Source organism: Mobula birostris, chromosome 5, assembly GCF_030028105.1.
Source record: "Mobula birostris isolate sMobBir1 chromosome 5, sMobBir1.hap1, whole genome shotgun sequence".
NCBI classification, from domain to species: domain Eukaryota; kingdom Metazoa; phylum Chordata; class Chondrichthyes; order Myliobatiformes; family Myliobatidae; genus Mobula; species Mobula birostris.
Window position 1 is genome coordinate 203,310,084 of NC_092374.1, and position 16,064 is coordinate 203,326,147.

At 46.9% G+C, this 16,064-nt stretch overlaps 1 protein-coding gene across 4 annotated transcripts in view; it reads left to right on the forward strand.

Annotated features, from left to right (window-relative positions):
* Positions 1-16,064, forward strand: part of LOC140198283 (lysosomal thioesterase PPT2-A-like) — a 43,978-nt gene that overhangs the window by 6,974 nt on the left and 20,940 nt on the right. For all 4 annotated transcript variants that reach the window (XM_072259343.1, XM_072259346.1, XM_072259344.1 and 1 more), the window contains exons 2-4: positions 2,321-2,474; positions 8,275-8,370; positions 9,198-9,305. In XM_072259343.1, coding sequence (XP_072115444.1) covers positions 2,321-2,474; positions 8,275-8,370; positions 9,198-9,305 — 358 coding nt within the window. The remainder of the gene's footprint in view (positions 1-2,320; positions 2,475-8,274; positions 8,371-9,197; positions 9,306-16,064) is intronic.

The following is a 16,064-nucleotide window of genomic DNA, read 5'->3' on the forward strand; positions in this document are numbered from 1 at the left end:
TTTCCCTCTTTATTTAGTTGCCTCCCATTGTTTTTAAAAGCTTCCCAATCCTCTGAATTCCCACTAATTTTTGCTCTTTTGTATGCTCACTCTTCTGTTTTTATGTTGGCTGTGACTTTTCTTGTTAGCCATAGTTGTGTTATCTTGTCTTTAGAATACTTCTTCCTCTTGGGGATGTATATATCCTGCGCTTTCGGAATTGCTCCCAGAAACTCCAGCCATTGCTGCTTTGCTGTCATCCCTGCTAGTGTTCGCTTACAATCAACTTTGGCCAGCTCCTCTCTCAGGCCTCGGTAATTCCTTTTACTCCACTGTAGTAATACTAATACATTTGACTTTAGCTTCTCCCTCTCAAATTGTAGGGTGAACTCCATCATATTAGGATCACTGCCTCCTAAGGGTTATTTTACCTTAATCAAATCCAGTTCATTACACAACACCAAATCCAGAATAGCTGACCCCCTGATAGACGCAACCACAAGCTGCTGTAAAAGCCAACTCGTAGGCATTCTACAAATTCTCTATTGTAACATTGTCCTTTTGACATGCATTTTCTATTTCCCGTGGTAACTTGCAGACCACATCTTGGCAGCTGTTCAGAGGCCTGCATGTAACTTTATTCCCTGGTGTACAGGAGAATGAAGGGAGATCTGATAGAGGTTTACAGAATTATTTCAAAGGAATAATTGTCTGCCTGTATAATTTATACGTTCATTGATAATAAATGTACTTTGAAATGTATACAGAATTATGATTGGTATAGCTAGGATGAACGCACACAGGCTACTGCCCCTCAGATTAGGTGAGACTAGAACTGGAGGTCATAGGTGTAAAGTGAAGGGTGACATTTTTAATAATGTATTGTAATTTATACTAAAAATCTACGTAAACATATTTTATGCTCAATTCTGCTTTTAAGGAGTCGGTACATTCTCTGAGTGACCCTGTGGGTACTCCAGTTTCCTCACAGGCTCCAACAATGTACGGGTTAGTAGGCGACATGGATGTAAGTGGGCAGTGTGGGCTTAGTGCGCTAGAAGGGCCAAATACTGTGCTGTATCTCTAAATTAAAACAAAAATTAAAATAACAGCTGAACGGAAAATACTTCACTCAGAGGGTGGCTGGAATCTGGAACAAGCTGCTGGCGGAAGTGGTTGATGTGGATTCAGTTACAACATTTAAGAGAAGTTTGGATCGGAAGATGGATGGGTTGGGTTTGGAGGGCTATGTTACAGGTGCAGGTAGATGTGACTAGGCAGGATAACGAGTTGGCATCGATAGGATGGGCTGAAGGGCCTGTTTCTGTTGTTACGAACCAGCAGCAATAGACCACAGACTCAGTTTTTAATGTAAAACAATTATATTTTCAGTATCTACCCAAAATACAGACAATTAATCAAAAGAAAATAGTGCTATGCATTATTAGCTCGCAAACGGTGTCGGGTTTGGGAACAGTTCTTCTTAAATCTTACTCAAACACAGTCTCAGAAATGGCAAAATCCAGATGATTCCAGAAATCCACGGCAACAGGTGAGGGAAGGAAACTTGTAGATCCAGACTAAGATAACACGAGACAGCGATCACGGAAAATTCCAAAGGATCCACGCTGGGAAAACAAGATAGCAGTCACAGCAGATTCCAGACGTTGAGTAGCGTTCCAAAATCCACCTAGGGATATCACAGGGTGACAGTCACAGAATATTCCTTAACACAAGTGGTCGCCACGTAACACACCCAAATCCAGGTATGGGTCAACAAAAAGTGGTCGCCACAGGAATACTCCAGAAATCCAAGGCTGCACTGTGTGCTGCTAGTTATCACAATCCTCTGGACATGGAGAAGGATTAGGCCCGTGCACTGCTGTAAGCAAACTCTTCAACTATCTCCACCCAGCTCTCTCCTGCTGGTAGCTTCCAGTCCGCTGTTCCTTCTCTGCCGAATGTTCCAGCAACCTCTCCGCATTTTGTTAATGATGTCAGCCACCCGCCTCGTTCAGGCGCTTAAAGTGACGCTCGCAGTAAAAAAATGTTAACACGTAACACTGTGCTGTAGTACCCTATGACTCTGTGTGTCATTAGAAAGATGCATTAGGGAGTAGTCCAAATGGACTAGATGGGCTGAAGGGCCTGTTGTGCTGTGGTGCTCTATGACATACATACGATATTTCTGCTGTAAAATTCTGATATTTGCAACAGTTTGAAGGACTGGGACAATGGAGAATCCACATTGAAGGTCACTGCGGGAAGTTAGTTGTCATGATTTTTATCTCCTGGGCACGTACGACTACGATGATGAACTTTTGTCTCTGTCTCTCCGCAGTCGCATCCTGGAACCAACGTGACTATCATCGACCTGTTCGACCGGACGCAGAGCCTGAAGTCGCTGTGGAGTCAGGTGGAAGGCTTCAAACAAGCTATCTCCCCCATCATGCAAAATGCAGCCAATGGGGTACATATGATCTGTTACTCCCAAGGTAGGATTGGACTTTAAAAATACCGTACATTCCACAGTAGATTTAAGGCAGATATTAATTACTCGGTTCACAGGGCAGAATCAGGTTTATTATCACTGACATACTGTATATGTTTGAAATGTATTGTTTTGTAGCCTCAGTACAGTGCATTACATTAAAAAATGTAAGTTACAAAAAAGATAAATGTATAGCGCAGAAGATGAATTATGATGTGCTGCTCATGGACTGTTTAGAAATCTGAGGACGGAGAGGTGAAAAAGCTTTTCCTAAAGTGTTGAATATGTTCCTGTACCTCCTCCCTGATGGTAGTAATGAGAAGGGAGCTTGTTTTGGGAGTTGGGTGTCCTTAATAGTGGATGCCAACTTCTTGAGACTTTTGAAGCTCTCTTCAATGGTGGGGAAGCTCGTGCCCACGATGTAACGGGCTGAGTTTAAAGTCCTCTACAGCCTTGTACCAATCCTCTGCATTGGCACTTCCATACCAGATGGTGATGCATTAAGGCAGAGTGAACTCCACCATACATCTGTAGAAATTTGCAGGAACCAATTTTCATTGCCGGCTGGTGATGTAGTGGCATCAACACCAGACTTTGGAGCGAAGGCTCCCGAGTTCGAATCCAGCCGGCTCCCTTGCACGCTTTCCATCCGTGCTGGGTTGAGTGTCAAGCTAGCAACTGGGCCTCGTAAAAATTAAGAAATCCTGCTTAAAAAACGCCGTCACGACGGTGTCCCGATGACTCCACTCGGAGTTAAGCGCTTTCTTCTTCTTCTTCAATTTTCATTATGGTTATTAGATTTATTGAGTATACCTGCTAGAAAATGGATCCCAGGGTTGTATATGGTGACATATAGTATCTACTTTGATAATAAATTTACTTTGAACTTTTGAACTTTGAGTCTTTTGTGACATATTCAAATGGAGGTCAGTGGCCAGTCTCCTGGTCAATTACATTTGGAGTCCACAATTTGACCGTAGATTTGTAACTTGTATCTTGTTGCTGGTCTCATCTCACTAGATTTCACAGAGAATTCATTCTAATCTAGTTGGGAACTTGCCCTGGTACACGTTTGGTCGAGCTCCTGGGAAGTGACTCCCCTTTGCCCCCAACCCCTTGGCTGATGGAGTGATATCGGTGATCTTTGTACGTTACTGACAGAGCCATTTGTTCTGAGTGAAGTCGGGCCTCTGGATTATTCAATCCAACCGCCCGTGAGGCACAGTTCATTGGTGAAGTGGGGCGGTGTGGGATTACTATCAGAGGAAATCACTTGGACAAGGCCACTCCTTGCAGAAGGGAAGGAGCATGTAACCCGGGTTGCCTGTCCTTGCCCCGGAAGTTCCAATTATGTATTTAGAGATACAGCATAGTAATTGGCTTTTCTGGCCAATGAGCCCACACCATCCAATTACACCCATGTGAACAATTAACTTTTCAGTTTAGCATGGCCCTGGTGATGCCCAGGACCTACTTATTGGCTGCAAACTAAGAAATCTATTAAATAATTTATTAACTATTAATGACACTTCTGTTAATAACGATCAACATGAACACTGGCGAGGTGAACAGCGGCAGAGATGCCAGGTCGAGGCGTGCAAAGGAAAGGCGGGGCCGGAGCAGAGTCGTGGTGTTTCCAAGAGTGCGGAAAGTCCCGGAATCTGATTGGTTTAAGCACCGGGCACAATTGAGAGTGAGGAATGACATGATGTTCGGATGATTTAAGCGCCAGGCCAGACTGTAAGCGTCATGGTGTCGGGACCGGAGGCAAGGGCCTGGTATACCAGAGCTCTCTGCTTTGTGACGTTTTTTCAGCTCTGACCTGAACTGAGGCTCTGGTTGCAGTGATGCCTGGCTTCACACCTGTGGTCGAGCAATGTTCACTCAGCTTTGCGATGAACTAAGGCTGTCACCTGCTCCAGCTGCGTCTCGCCTGGCTTCGTGTCTTCAGCAAAACTTCAGTTCTGAAGCTTTTAAGTTACTTTTATTGTTTGCACGATTTGTTTTGATCTCTCTCTGTGCACTGGGTGTTTGATAGTCTTTAATGGGTTTTGTTTTTGAGGTTTCTGTGTTTTGTGGCTAGCTGCAAGGAGACGAATCTGAAGGTTGTATAACGTATACATACTTTGATCATAAATCAGGCAGCAACTTGGAAGCATAAATTGGGAACAGATGTTCTCAGGGAAATGTACGACACAAATGTGGCAAATGTTCAGGGGATACTTCTGTGGCGTTGTGCGTAGTTACGTTCCAATGAGACAGGGAAAGGATGGCAGGGTATAGGAACCGTGGTGTACAAAGGCTATTGAAAATCTAGTCAAGAAGAAAAGAAGAGCTTACGAAAGGTTAAAAAAAATAGGTAATTACAGAGATCTAGGAGATTATAAGGCTAGCAGGAAGGAGCTTAAGAATGAAATCAGGAGAGCCAGAAGGGGCCATGAGAAGGCCTTGGCAGACAGGATTAAGGAAACCCCCAAGGCATTCTACAAGTATGTGAAGAGCAAGAGGATAAGGCATGAGAGAATAGGACCAATCCAGTGTGACAGTGGAAAAGTGTGTATGGAACCGGAGGAAATAGCGGAGGTAATGAATACTTTGCTTCAGTATTCACTATGGAAATCTTGGCAATTGTAGGGATGACTTACATCGGATTGAAAAGCTTGAGCATATAGACATTAAGAAAGAGGATGTGCTGGAGCTTATGGAAAGCATCAAGTTGGATGTCTCCGGGACCGGTTGAGATGTACCCCAGGCTACTGTGGGAGGCGAGGGAGGAGATTGCTGAGCCTCTGGCGATGAACTTTGCATCATCAATGAGGACAGGAGAGGTTCCGGAGGATTGGAGGGTTGCAGGTGTTGTTCCATTATTCAAGAAAGGGAGTCGAGATAGCCCAGGAAATTATGGACCAGTGAGTCTTATTTCATTGGTTCGTAAGTAGATGGAAAAGATCCTGAGAGACAGGATTTATGAACATTTGCAGAGACATAATATGATTAAGAATAGTCAGCATGGCTTTGTCAAAGGCAGGCCAAGCCTCACGAGCCTGATTGAATTTTTTGAGGATGTGATTAAACACATTGGTGAAGGTAGAGCAGGAGATGTAGTGTATATGGATTTCAGCAAGGCATTTGATAAGGTGTCCAATGCAAGGCTTATTGAGAAAGTAAGGAGGCATGGGATCCAAGGGGACATTGCTTTGTGGATCCAGAACTGGCTTGCCCACAGAAGGCAAAGACTGGTTGTAGACGGGTCATATTCTGCATGGAGGTTGGTGACCAATGGTGTGCTTCAGGGATCTGTTCTGGGACCCCTTCTCTTCATGATTTTTATAAATGATCTGGATGAGGAAGGGGTGGGATGGGTTAGTAAATTTGCTGATGACACAAAGGTTGGGGGTGTTGTGGATAGTGTGGAGGGCCGTCAGAGGTTACAGCGGGACATCAATCAGATGCAAAACTGGGCTGAGAAATGACAGATAGAGTTCAACCCAGATAATTGTGAGGTGGTTCATTTTGGTAGGTTAATGGCATAGATAGGAGTAGGGATGAGGTCCTGAAGAAGGAAAATAGGGAGTTAGGAAAGAAGTTAAAAAGCAGGACCCCAAGGGTGGTGATCTCGGGATTGCTACCTGTGCCACGAGACAGAGAGGGTAGGAACAGGAAGTCATGGCAGATGAATGCGTGGCTGATGAGTTGGTGCAGGGGGCAGGGGTTCAGATTTCTGGAACATTGGGATTTCTTCTGGGGAAGGCCTGACCTGTACAAAAAGGACGGGCTGCACCTGAACTGGAAAGGGACCAATATCCTGGCGGGCAGGATTGCTAGAGCTGTTGGGATGGTTTAAACTAGTTTGGCAGGGGGGTGGGAATCAGAATGTGAGTGCAGAGATGAGGGTAGAAGGACAAGGGCATAATGCTATGTGTTCTGAGTTGGTGAGGAAGGACAGGCAGGGGACAAAACATAAATGTAACCGGTTAGAGGGGTTGAAATGTGTCTATTTCAATGCTAGGACTATTAAGAATAAAGGGGATGAACTTAGAGCATGGATCAGTACGTGGAACTACCATGTTGTGGCCGTTACTGAAACTTGGTTGGAGGAAGGACAGGATTCGCTGGCGGGGGGCGGGGTAGCATTATTGGTCAGGGATAGTATCACGGCTATAGAAAGGGGGGACGCTGCAGAGGGAGCGTCCACTGAGTCAGTATGTGTGGAAGTCAGAAATAGGAAGGAATACTCAGAAATACTCCCACTGTGCTGGGAGTAGTCTATAGGCCCCCAGCAACACTCACAACACGCTGGAGGAACTCAGCAGGTCGGGCAGCATCTGTGGAAATGTCGACCGATCTTTTCCACGGATGCTGCCCGACCTGCTGAGTTCTTCCAGTGTGTTGTGAGTGTTGCTTTGACCCCAGCATCTGCAGAGTATTTTGTGTTTACTATAGGCCCCCAAATAGCCCTCGGGACAGCAAGGAGCAGATAAGCAGGCAGATTTTAGAATGGCCTGCGAGATAGAGATGACAGGGTCACCAGATGCTGCAGGGATCCTCCTGGCTGCAGTTTTACTTTCCCTTTCAAAAGTGAGCAGAAATGGTGTTGAGTTCGTCTGGGATTGAAGCATCACTGCCATTGATGATGTTAGGTTTCACGTGATAGGAGGTAATGACCCTGCCAGAGTTGAAGTGCATCCAATTGCACCTCCAGCCCCTTTTTTCTTGAGATAGCCTTCCGTAAGTCGTACCTTGTCTTCTATAGTCCTGGGTCTCCAGGCTTGAAGGTCACAGATCCAGCCCTCAGCAGAGTGTGAATCTCCTGGTGCATCCACAGTTTTTGCTTTGGATATGTACGGTATGATTAGGCACAGCCTCATCCACACAAGCTTTAATGAAGTCAGTGACAGCTGTGGCGTACTCATTCAGAATCGAAGATGAATCCCTGAATACAGATCAGTCCACCAGCTCAAAGCAGTTCTGTAAGTGCTCCTCTTGGTCCCTGGTCCATACCTTCTTGGTTCTCGCCACTGTGCTGCGGTCTTCAGTCTCAGGGAGTAGAATTACACACTTTCCAAAGTGTGGACGTGAGATGGCACTGTAAGCTCTCTTGATGGTGGTGTAACAGTGGTCCAGTGTGTTGGCTCCTTTAGTTCCACAAGTGATTTGTTGGTGATAATTATTTAGAGACTTTTTCAAGTTGGCCTGGTTAAAATCCCCAAAAATGATGGGGAAGGCATCAGTATGTGCTGTTTCAAACCCGCTGGTTATGTTATTCAGTTTGTCCAGAGCGTGAGGTGGGATGTATACCACTCCCAAGATGATGACTGAAAACTCCCGCAGCAGATAAAGTGGACGACACTTGGTCACGAGGTGTTCCAGAATGTAGAACAAAGAACTACATAACATCTTGCCATACATGGGATCAGGCCCATCAGCCCAGTGTGCCTGTACTGTACCTGGAATCAGGCCAATCGGCCCACAGTGTCTCTGCTGTACATGGGATCAGGCCAATCGGCCCACAGTGTCTCTGCTGTACTTGAGATCAGGCCAATCGGCCCACAGTGTCTCTGCTGTACACGGGATCAGGCCAATTGGCCCACAGTGTCTGTGCTGTACATGGGATCAGGCCAGTCGGCCCACAGTATTTGTGCTGTACATAGGATCAGGCCAATCAGCCCACAGTGTCTGTGCTGTACATGGGATCAGGCCAGTCGGCCCACAGTATTTGTGCTGTACATGATGCTGCAATTTGTACCCCTCCTCCTGCTTCCTGTTCCCGTGCCTCTCTCAGTGCCTCTGTTCTGTTCCCGTAGGTGGCCTGATCTGTCGGGGAATTCTCTCCACCATGCCGGACCACAATGTGCACACACTGATCTCCCTGTCAGCCCCTCTGCTCGGCCAGTACGGAGGTAAGTTCCGGACCCTTCCCCCTCACTCTCTGCGACAGGGAGGGAGGGAGGTTGCCGAGGAGAACCGTGGGAAGGGAGGAAGCAACCGCCGCCTCACCTGAGCAACTCTGGCGCCACTGATAACGGCCGCCTGGCCCTCGATCGGAGTCAGAAAGCCACTGGTTTAAATCCCACCCTGGAGACTTCTCCGCAACCTGGGCCGTCATCCCCTGTCCATGTAAGGGGCAGAGGGAGGGCCACCCTGTGGAGTGCCCGCCTTCTGGCATGCCAGCCCCCGCTCAGGACGGCATGCTGCCATCCCTGAGGAGGGCACTTGCTTCTCTCTATCTCCTGTGTCAGGGGTTTCTCTCAGATGGGAAGCGTGGTCAGTCGTCAATATTGTGCCAACAGAGAGTGGTAACCAGGTTTAGTAATATCACTGATGTATGCTGTGAATTTTGTTGTTTTGCAACAGCAGAGCAATGAAATCCATTTAAAAAATGACTGTGAGTTTCAACAACATAAAAACTAAGTAGTGCAAAGAGAGCAGAATAGCATGGGTTCATGGACCGTTCAGAGATCTGATGGCAGAAGGGAAAAGGCTGTTTCTAAAACATTGAGGCTCCTGAACCCCGACTCTGAGCAGAGGTACCTTCTTCGGGCAGCACCGTTTGAAGATATCCTCACTGGTTTGTGTCAAAGAAAGATTTCCTGTCAAAGCGGTGAATTTCACACTGTTCTCCCGGGATGTTTGCTCACACTTTTGCCCTGTGCAGCGTGAACAGGTCCTGACATACAGATGGTCTGTGTACAATCGAGTGATGACCGATTTCCTTTCCCTCTGGCAGATACTGATTACCTGAAGTGGTTTTTCCCAAAGTACGTGAAGAGCAACCTCTACCACTTCTGCTACACGCAGTTGGGGCAGTGTTTCTCCATCTGCAACTACTGGAACGGTGAGGCGCGAGGTTTTCGCTCTGGCTGTGTGTGTGGTGTGTGTACCGTACAGTACGTGAGCCTTGTACTGCACAGCTTCTGTGACTGTTACTGCAGAAGTCTCGTACTGTTCAGAACAGAGAGCACAGAACGTGCAACGTTACAGCATAGTGCAGGCTCTTTGGGCCACAAGGTTGTGTCAACCCTTTTAATCTTCTCGAAGATCAGGTAACCCTTCCCTCTTACATAGCCCTCCATTTTTCTATCATCTATCTACGAGTTTCTTAAATGGCCCTGGTGCATCTGCCTGTACCACCCCCCCCAGAAGGGTATTGCACACACATATCATTCTGTTTAAAGGACTTTCCCTTGACATCGCCCCATACTTTCTTCCTACCACCAGAAAATAATGCCCTCCCATATAAGCGATGATATGCGATGCAAAATGTGACCAAACATCATGGAGCATATCTGTCCATCGATGTTACACACAGTCTCTGTTCTGTGTGTATAAAGTCTGTATCAATGCTGCGTACACTGTTCTCACATTCTGTATAGAACATAGAACATAGAATAGTACAGCACATTACAGGCTCTTCGGCCCACAATGTTGTACTGACCCTCAAACCCTGCCTCCCATATAACCCCCCACCTTAAATTCCTCCATATACCTGTCTAGTAGTCTCTTAAACTTCACGAGTGTACCTGCCTCCACCACTGACTCAGGCAGTGCATTCCACGCACGAACCACTCTCTGAGTAAAAAACCTTCCTCTAATATCCCCCTTGAACTTCCCATCCCTTACCTTAAAGCCACGTCCTCTTGTGTTGAGCAGTGGTGCCCTGGGGAAGAGGAGTTGGCTATCCACTCTATCTATTCCTCTTATTATCTTATACACCTCTATCATGTCTCCTCTCATCCTCCTCCTCTCCAAAGAGTAAAGCCCGAGCTCCCATAATTTCTGATCATAATGCATACTCTCTAAACCAGGCAGCATCCTGGTAAATCTCCTCTGTACCCTTTCCAATGCTTCCACATCCGTCCTATAGTGAGGTGACCAGAAATGGACACAGTACTCCAAGTGTGGCCTAACCAGAGTTTTATAGAGCTGCATCATTACATCGCGACTCTTAAACTCTATCCCTTGACTTATGAAAGCTAACATCCCATAAACTTTCTTAACTACCCTATCTACCTGTGAGGCAACTTTCAGGGATCTGTGGACATGTACCCCGAGATCCCTCTGCTCCTCCACACTACCAAGTATCCTGCCATTTACTTTGTACTCTGCCTTGGAGTTTGTCCTTCCAAGGTGTACCACCTCACACTTCTCCGGGTTGAACTCCATCTGCCACTTCTCAGCCCACTTCTGCAACCTATCAATGTCTCTCTGCAATCTTTGGCAATCCTCTACACTATCTACAACACCACCAACCTTTGTGTTGTCTGCAAACTTGCCAACCCACCCTTCTACCCCGACATCCAGGTCGTCAATAAAAATCACGAAAAGTAGAGGTCCCAGAACAGATCCTTGTGGGACACCACTAGTCACAACCCTCCAATCTGAATGTACTCCCTCCACCACGGCCCTGTGCCTTCTGCAGGCAAGCCAATTCTGAATCCACCTGGCCAAACTTCCCTGGATCCCATGCCTTCTGACTTTCTGAATAAGCCTACCGTGTGGAACCTTGTCAAATGCCTTACTAAAATCCATATAGATCACATCCACTGCACTACCCTCATCTATATGCCTGGTCACCTCCTCAAAGAACTCTATCAGGCTTGTTCGACACGATCCGCCCTTCACAAAGCCATGCTGACTGTCCCTGATCAGACCATGATTCTCTAAATGCCCAGAGATCCTATCTCTAAGAATCTTTTCCAACAGTTTTCCCACCACAGACGTAAGCCTCACTGGTCTATAATTACCCGGACTATCCCTACTACCTTTTTTGAACAAGGGGACAACATTTGCCTCCCTCCAATCCTCCGGTACCATTCCCGTGGACAACAAGGACATAGAGATCCTAGCCAGAGGCTCTGCATTCTCTTCCCTTGCCTCATGGAGCAGCTTGGGGAATATTCCGTCAGGCCCTGGGGACTTATCCATCCAGATGTATTTTAACAACTCCAACACCTCCTCTCCCTTATTATCAACATGCTCCAGAACATCAACCTCACTCATATAGTCCTCACCATCATCAAGTTCCTTCTCATTGGTGAATACCGAAGAGAAGTATTCATTGAGGACCTCTCTCACTTCCACAGCCTCCAGGCAAATCTTCCCACCTTTATCTCTAATCGGTCCTACCTTCACTCCTGTCATCCTTTTGTTCTGCACATAATTGAAGAATGCCTTGGGGTTTTCCTTTACCCTACTTGCCAAGGCCTTCTCATGTCCCCTTCTTGCTCTTCTCAGCCCCTTCTTAAGCTCCTTTCTTGCTTCCCTATATTCCTCAATAGACCCATCTGATCCTTGCTTCCTAAACCTCATGTATGCTGCCTTCTTCCACCTGACTGGATTTTCCACTTCACTTGTCACCCATGGTTCCTTCACCCTACCATTCTTTATCTTCCTCACTGGACAAATTTATCCCTAACATCCTGCAAGAGATCTCTAAACATCGACCACATGTCCATAGTACATTTCCCTGCAAAAACATCATCCCAATTCACACCCGCAAGTTCTAGCCTTATAGCCTCATAATTTGCACTTCCCCAATTAAAAACTTGCCTGTCCTCTTTGATTCTATCCTTTTCCATGATAATGCTAAAGGCCAGGGAGCGGTGGTCACTGTCCCCCAGATGCTCACCCATTGAGAGATCTGTGACCTGACCTGGTTCATTACCTAGTACTAGATCTAGTATGGCATTCCCCCTAGTCCGCCTGTCCACATACTGTGACAGGAATCCATCCTGGACACACTTAACAAACTCTGCCCCATCTAAACCCTTGGAACTAATCAGGTGCCAATCAATATTAGGGAAGTTAAAGTCACCCATGATAACAACCCTGTTATTTTTGCACTTTTCCAAAATCTGTGTACAGTGTTTACATCAGTGTTTCACACAAACGTCATACTGTCCGCCAAAGTGAATGTAGGGGTATTACATATAGTCTCTGTGTACAGTATGTTACATTCTGTCTCTGTGTTCTGTGCCCAGTGTGAGAATATATTAACTCTGCTCTGTGAGATTTGGTGTGTTTTTCTCTACCTGTTCTCTGTGTGCACTGTGATTCAGTGTGTAGTGGTCTCACTGTCTCCGTGTACAATGTGAGTCAGTGTGTAGTGATCTCACTGTCTCCATGTACAGTGTGTAGTGGTCTCACTGTCTCCGTGTACAGTGTGAATCAGTGTGTAGTGGTCTCACTGTCTCTGTGTACAGTGTGAGTCAGTGTGTAGTGGTCTCACTGTCTCCATGTACAGTGTGAGTCAGTGTGTAGTGGTCTCACTGTCTCTGTGTACAGTGTGAGTCAGTGTGTAGTGCTCTCACTGTCACTCCATACAGTGTGAGTCAGTGTGTAGTGGTCTCACTGTCTCTGTGTACAGTGTGAGTCAGTGTGTAGTGCTCTCTCCATGTACAGTGTGAGTCAGTGTGTAGTGGTCTCACTGTCACTCCATACAGTGTGAGTCAGTGTGTAGAGGTCTCACTGTCTCCATGTATCGTGTGAGTCAGTGTGTAGTGGTCTCACTGTCTCCGTGTACAGTGTGAGTCAGTGTGTAGTGGTCTCACTGTCTCCATGTACAGTGTGTAGTGGTCTCACTGTCTCCGTGTACAGTGTGAGTCAGTGTGTAGTGGTCTCACTGTCTCTGTGTACAGTGTGAGTCAGTGTGTAGTGGTCTCACTGTCTCCATGTATAGTGTGAGTCAGTGTGTACTGGTCTCACTGTCTCCATGTACAGTGTGAGTCAGTGTGTAGTGATCTCACTGTCTCTGTGTACAGTGTGAGTCAGTGTGTAGTGCTCTCACTGTCTCTGTGTACAGTGTGAGTCAGTGTGTAGTGGTCTCACTGTCTCTGTGTACAGTGTGAGTCAGTGTGTAGTGCTCTCTCCATGTACAGTGTGAGTCAGTGTGTAGTGGTCTCACTGTCACTCCATACAGTGTGAGTCAGTGTGTAGAGGTCTCACTGTCTCCATGTATCGTGTGAGTCAGTGTGTAGTGGTCTCACTGTCTCCGTGTACAGTGTGAGTCAGTGTGTAGTGGTCTCACTGTCTCCATGTACAGTGTGTAGTGGTCTCACTGTCTCCGTGTACAGTGTGAGTCAGTGTGTAGTGGTCTCACTGTCTCTGTGTACAGTGTGAGTCAGTGTGTAGTGGTCTCACTGTCTCCATGTACAGTGTGTAGTGGTCTCACTGTCTCTGTGTACAGTGTGAGTCAGTGTGTAGTGCTCTCTCCATGTACAGTGTGAGTCAGTGTGTAGTGGTCTCACTGTCACTCCATACAGTGTGAGTCAGTGTGTAGAGGTCTCACTGTCTCCATGTATCGTGTGAGTCAGTGTGTAGTGGTCTCACTGTCTCCGTGTACAGTGTGAGTCAGTGTGTAGTGGTCTCACTGTCTCCATGTACAGTGTGTAGTGGTCTCACTGTCTCCGTGTACAGTGTGAGTCAGTGTGTAGTGGTCTCACTGTCTCTGTGTACAGTGTGAGTCAATGTGTAGTGGTCTCACTGTCTCCATGTACAGTGTGTAGTGGTCTCACTGTCTCTGTGTACAGTGTGAGTCAGTGTGTAGTGCTCTCTCCATGTACAGTGTGAGTCAGTGTGTAGTGGTCTCACTGTCACTCCATACAGTGTGAGTCAGTGTGTAGAGGTCTCACTGTCTCCATGTATCGTGTGAGTCAGTGTGTAGTGGTCTCACTGTCTCCGTGTACAGTGTGAGTCAGTGAGTAGTGGTCTCACTGTCTCCATGTACAGTGTGTAGTGGTCTCACTGTCTCCGTGTACAGTGTGAGTCAGTGTGTAGTGGTCTCACTGTCTCTGTGTACAGTGTGAGTCAGTGTGTAGTGGTCTCACTGTCTCCATGTATAGTGTGAGTCAGTGTGTACTGGTCTCACTGTCTCCATGTACAGTGTGAGTCAGTGTGTAGTGATCTCACTGTCTCTGTGTACAGTGTGAGTCAGTGTGTAGTGCTCTCACTGTCTCAGTGTACAGTGTGAGTCAGTGTGTAGTGGTCTCACTGTCTCCATGTATAGTGTGAGTCAGTGTGTACTGGTCTCACTGTCTCCATGTACAGTGTGAGTCAGTGTGTAGTGGTCTCACTGTCTCTGTGTACAGTGTGAGTCAGTGTGTAGTGCTCTCTCCATGTACAGTGTGAGTCAGTGTGTACTGGTCTCACTGTCTCCATGTACAGTGTGAGTCAGTGTGTAGTGGTCTCACTGTCTCTGTGTACAGTGTGAGTCAGTGTGTAGTGCTCCCACTGTCTCTGTGTACAGTGTGAGTCAGTGTGTAGTGGTCTTACTGTCCATGTATAGTGTAAGTCAGTGTGTAGTGGTCTCACTGTCTCTGCGTACAGTGTGAGTCAGTGTGTAGAGGTCTCACTGTCTCTATGTACAGTGTGTAGTGGTCTCACTGTCTCCGTGTACAGTGTGAGTCAGTGTGTAGTGGTCTTACTGTCCATGTATAGTGTGAGTCAGTGTGTAGTGGTCTCACTGTCTCTGCGTACAGTGTGAGTCAGTGTGTAGTGGTCTTACTGTCCATGTATAGTGTGAGTCAGTGTGTAGTGGTCTCACTGTCTCTGCGTACAGTGTGAGTCAGTGTGTAGAGGTCTCACTGTCTCCATGTACAGTGTGTAGTGGTCTCACTGTCTCCGTGTACAGTGTGAGTCAGTGTGTAGTGGTCTTACTGTCCATGTATAGTGTGAGTCAGTGTGTAGTGGTCTCACTGTCTCTGCGTACAGTGTGAGTCAGTGTGTAGTGGTCTCACTGTCTCTGTACAGTGTGGGTCAGTGTGTAGTGGTCTCACTGTCTCTGTACAGTGTGAGTCAGTGTGTAGTGGTCTCACTGTCTCTGTACAGTGTGAGTCAGTGTGTAGTGGTCTCACTGTCTCTGTACAGTGTGGGTCAGTGTGTAGTGGTCTCACTGTCTCTGTACAGTGTGGGTCAGTGTGTAGTGGTCTCACTGTCTCTGTACAGTGTGGGTCAGTGTGTAGTGGTCTCACTGTCTCTGTACAGTGTGTAGTGGTCTCACTGTCTCCGTGTACAGTGTGAGTCAGTGTGTAGTGGTCTCACTGTCTCTGTACAGTGTGTAGTGGTCTCACTGTCTCTGTACAGTGTGAGTCAGTGTGTAGTGATCTCACTGTCTCTGTACAGTGTGGGTCAGTGTGTAGTGGTCTCACTGTCTCTGTACAGTGTGTAGTGGTCTCACTGTCTCCGTGTACAGTGTGAGTCAGTGTGTAGTGGTCTCACTGTCTCTGTACAGTGTGTAGTGGTCTCACTGTCTCTGTACAGTGTGAGTCAGTGTGTAGTGATCTCACTGTCTCTGTACAGTGTGGGTCAGTGTGTAGTGGTCTCACTGTCTCTGTACAGTGTGTAGTGGTCTCACTGTCTCTGTACAGTGTGTAGTGGTCTCACTGTCTCTGTACAGTGTGAGTTGAGGAAGTACATGAGGGACATGCGGGGCAGCCGTTGTCAGGAGTAGGCCAGAGGCGACAGTAGAAGAATCATACTTTGGCTCAAAGGAGGCTTCTGCTCGAAAGTTTCTGTTAATGTTTCCTTTTTGTTCTTGTCTTATTGTACCTGGCAAAGTAAATGGCCATTGTGTGTTCTTCATGCCAGATGTTAGAGT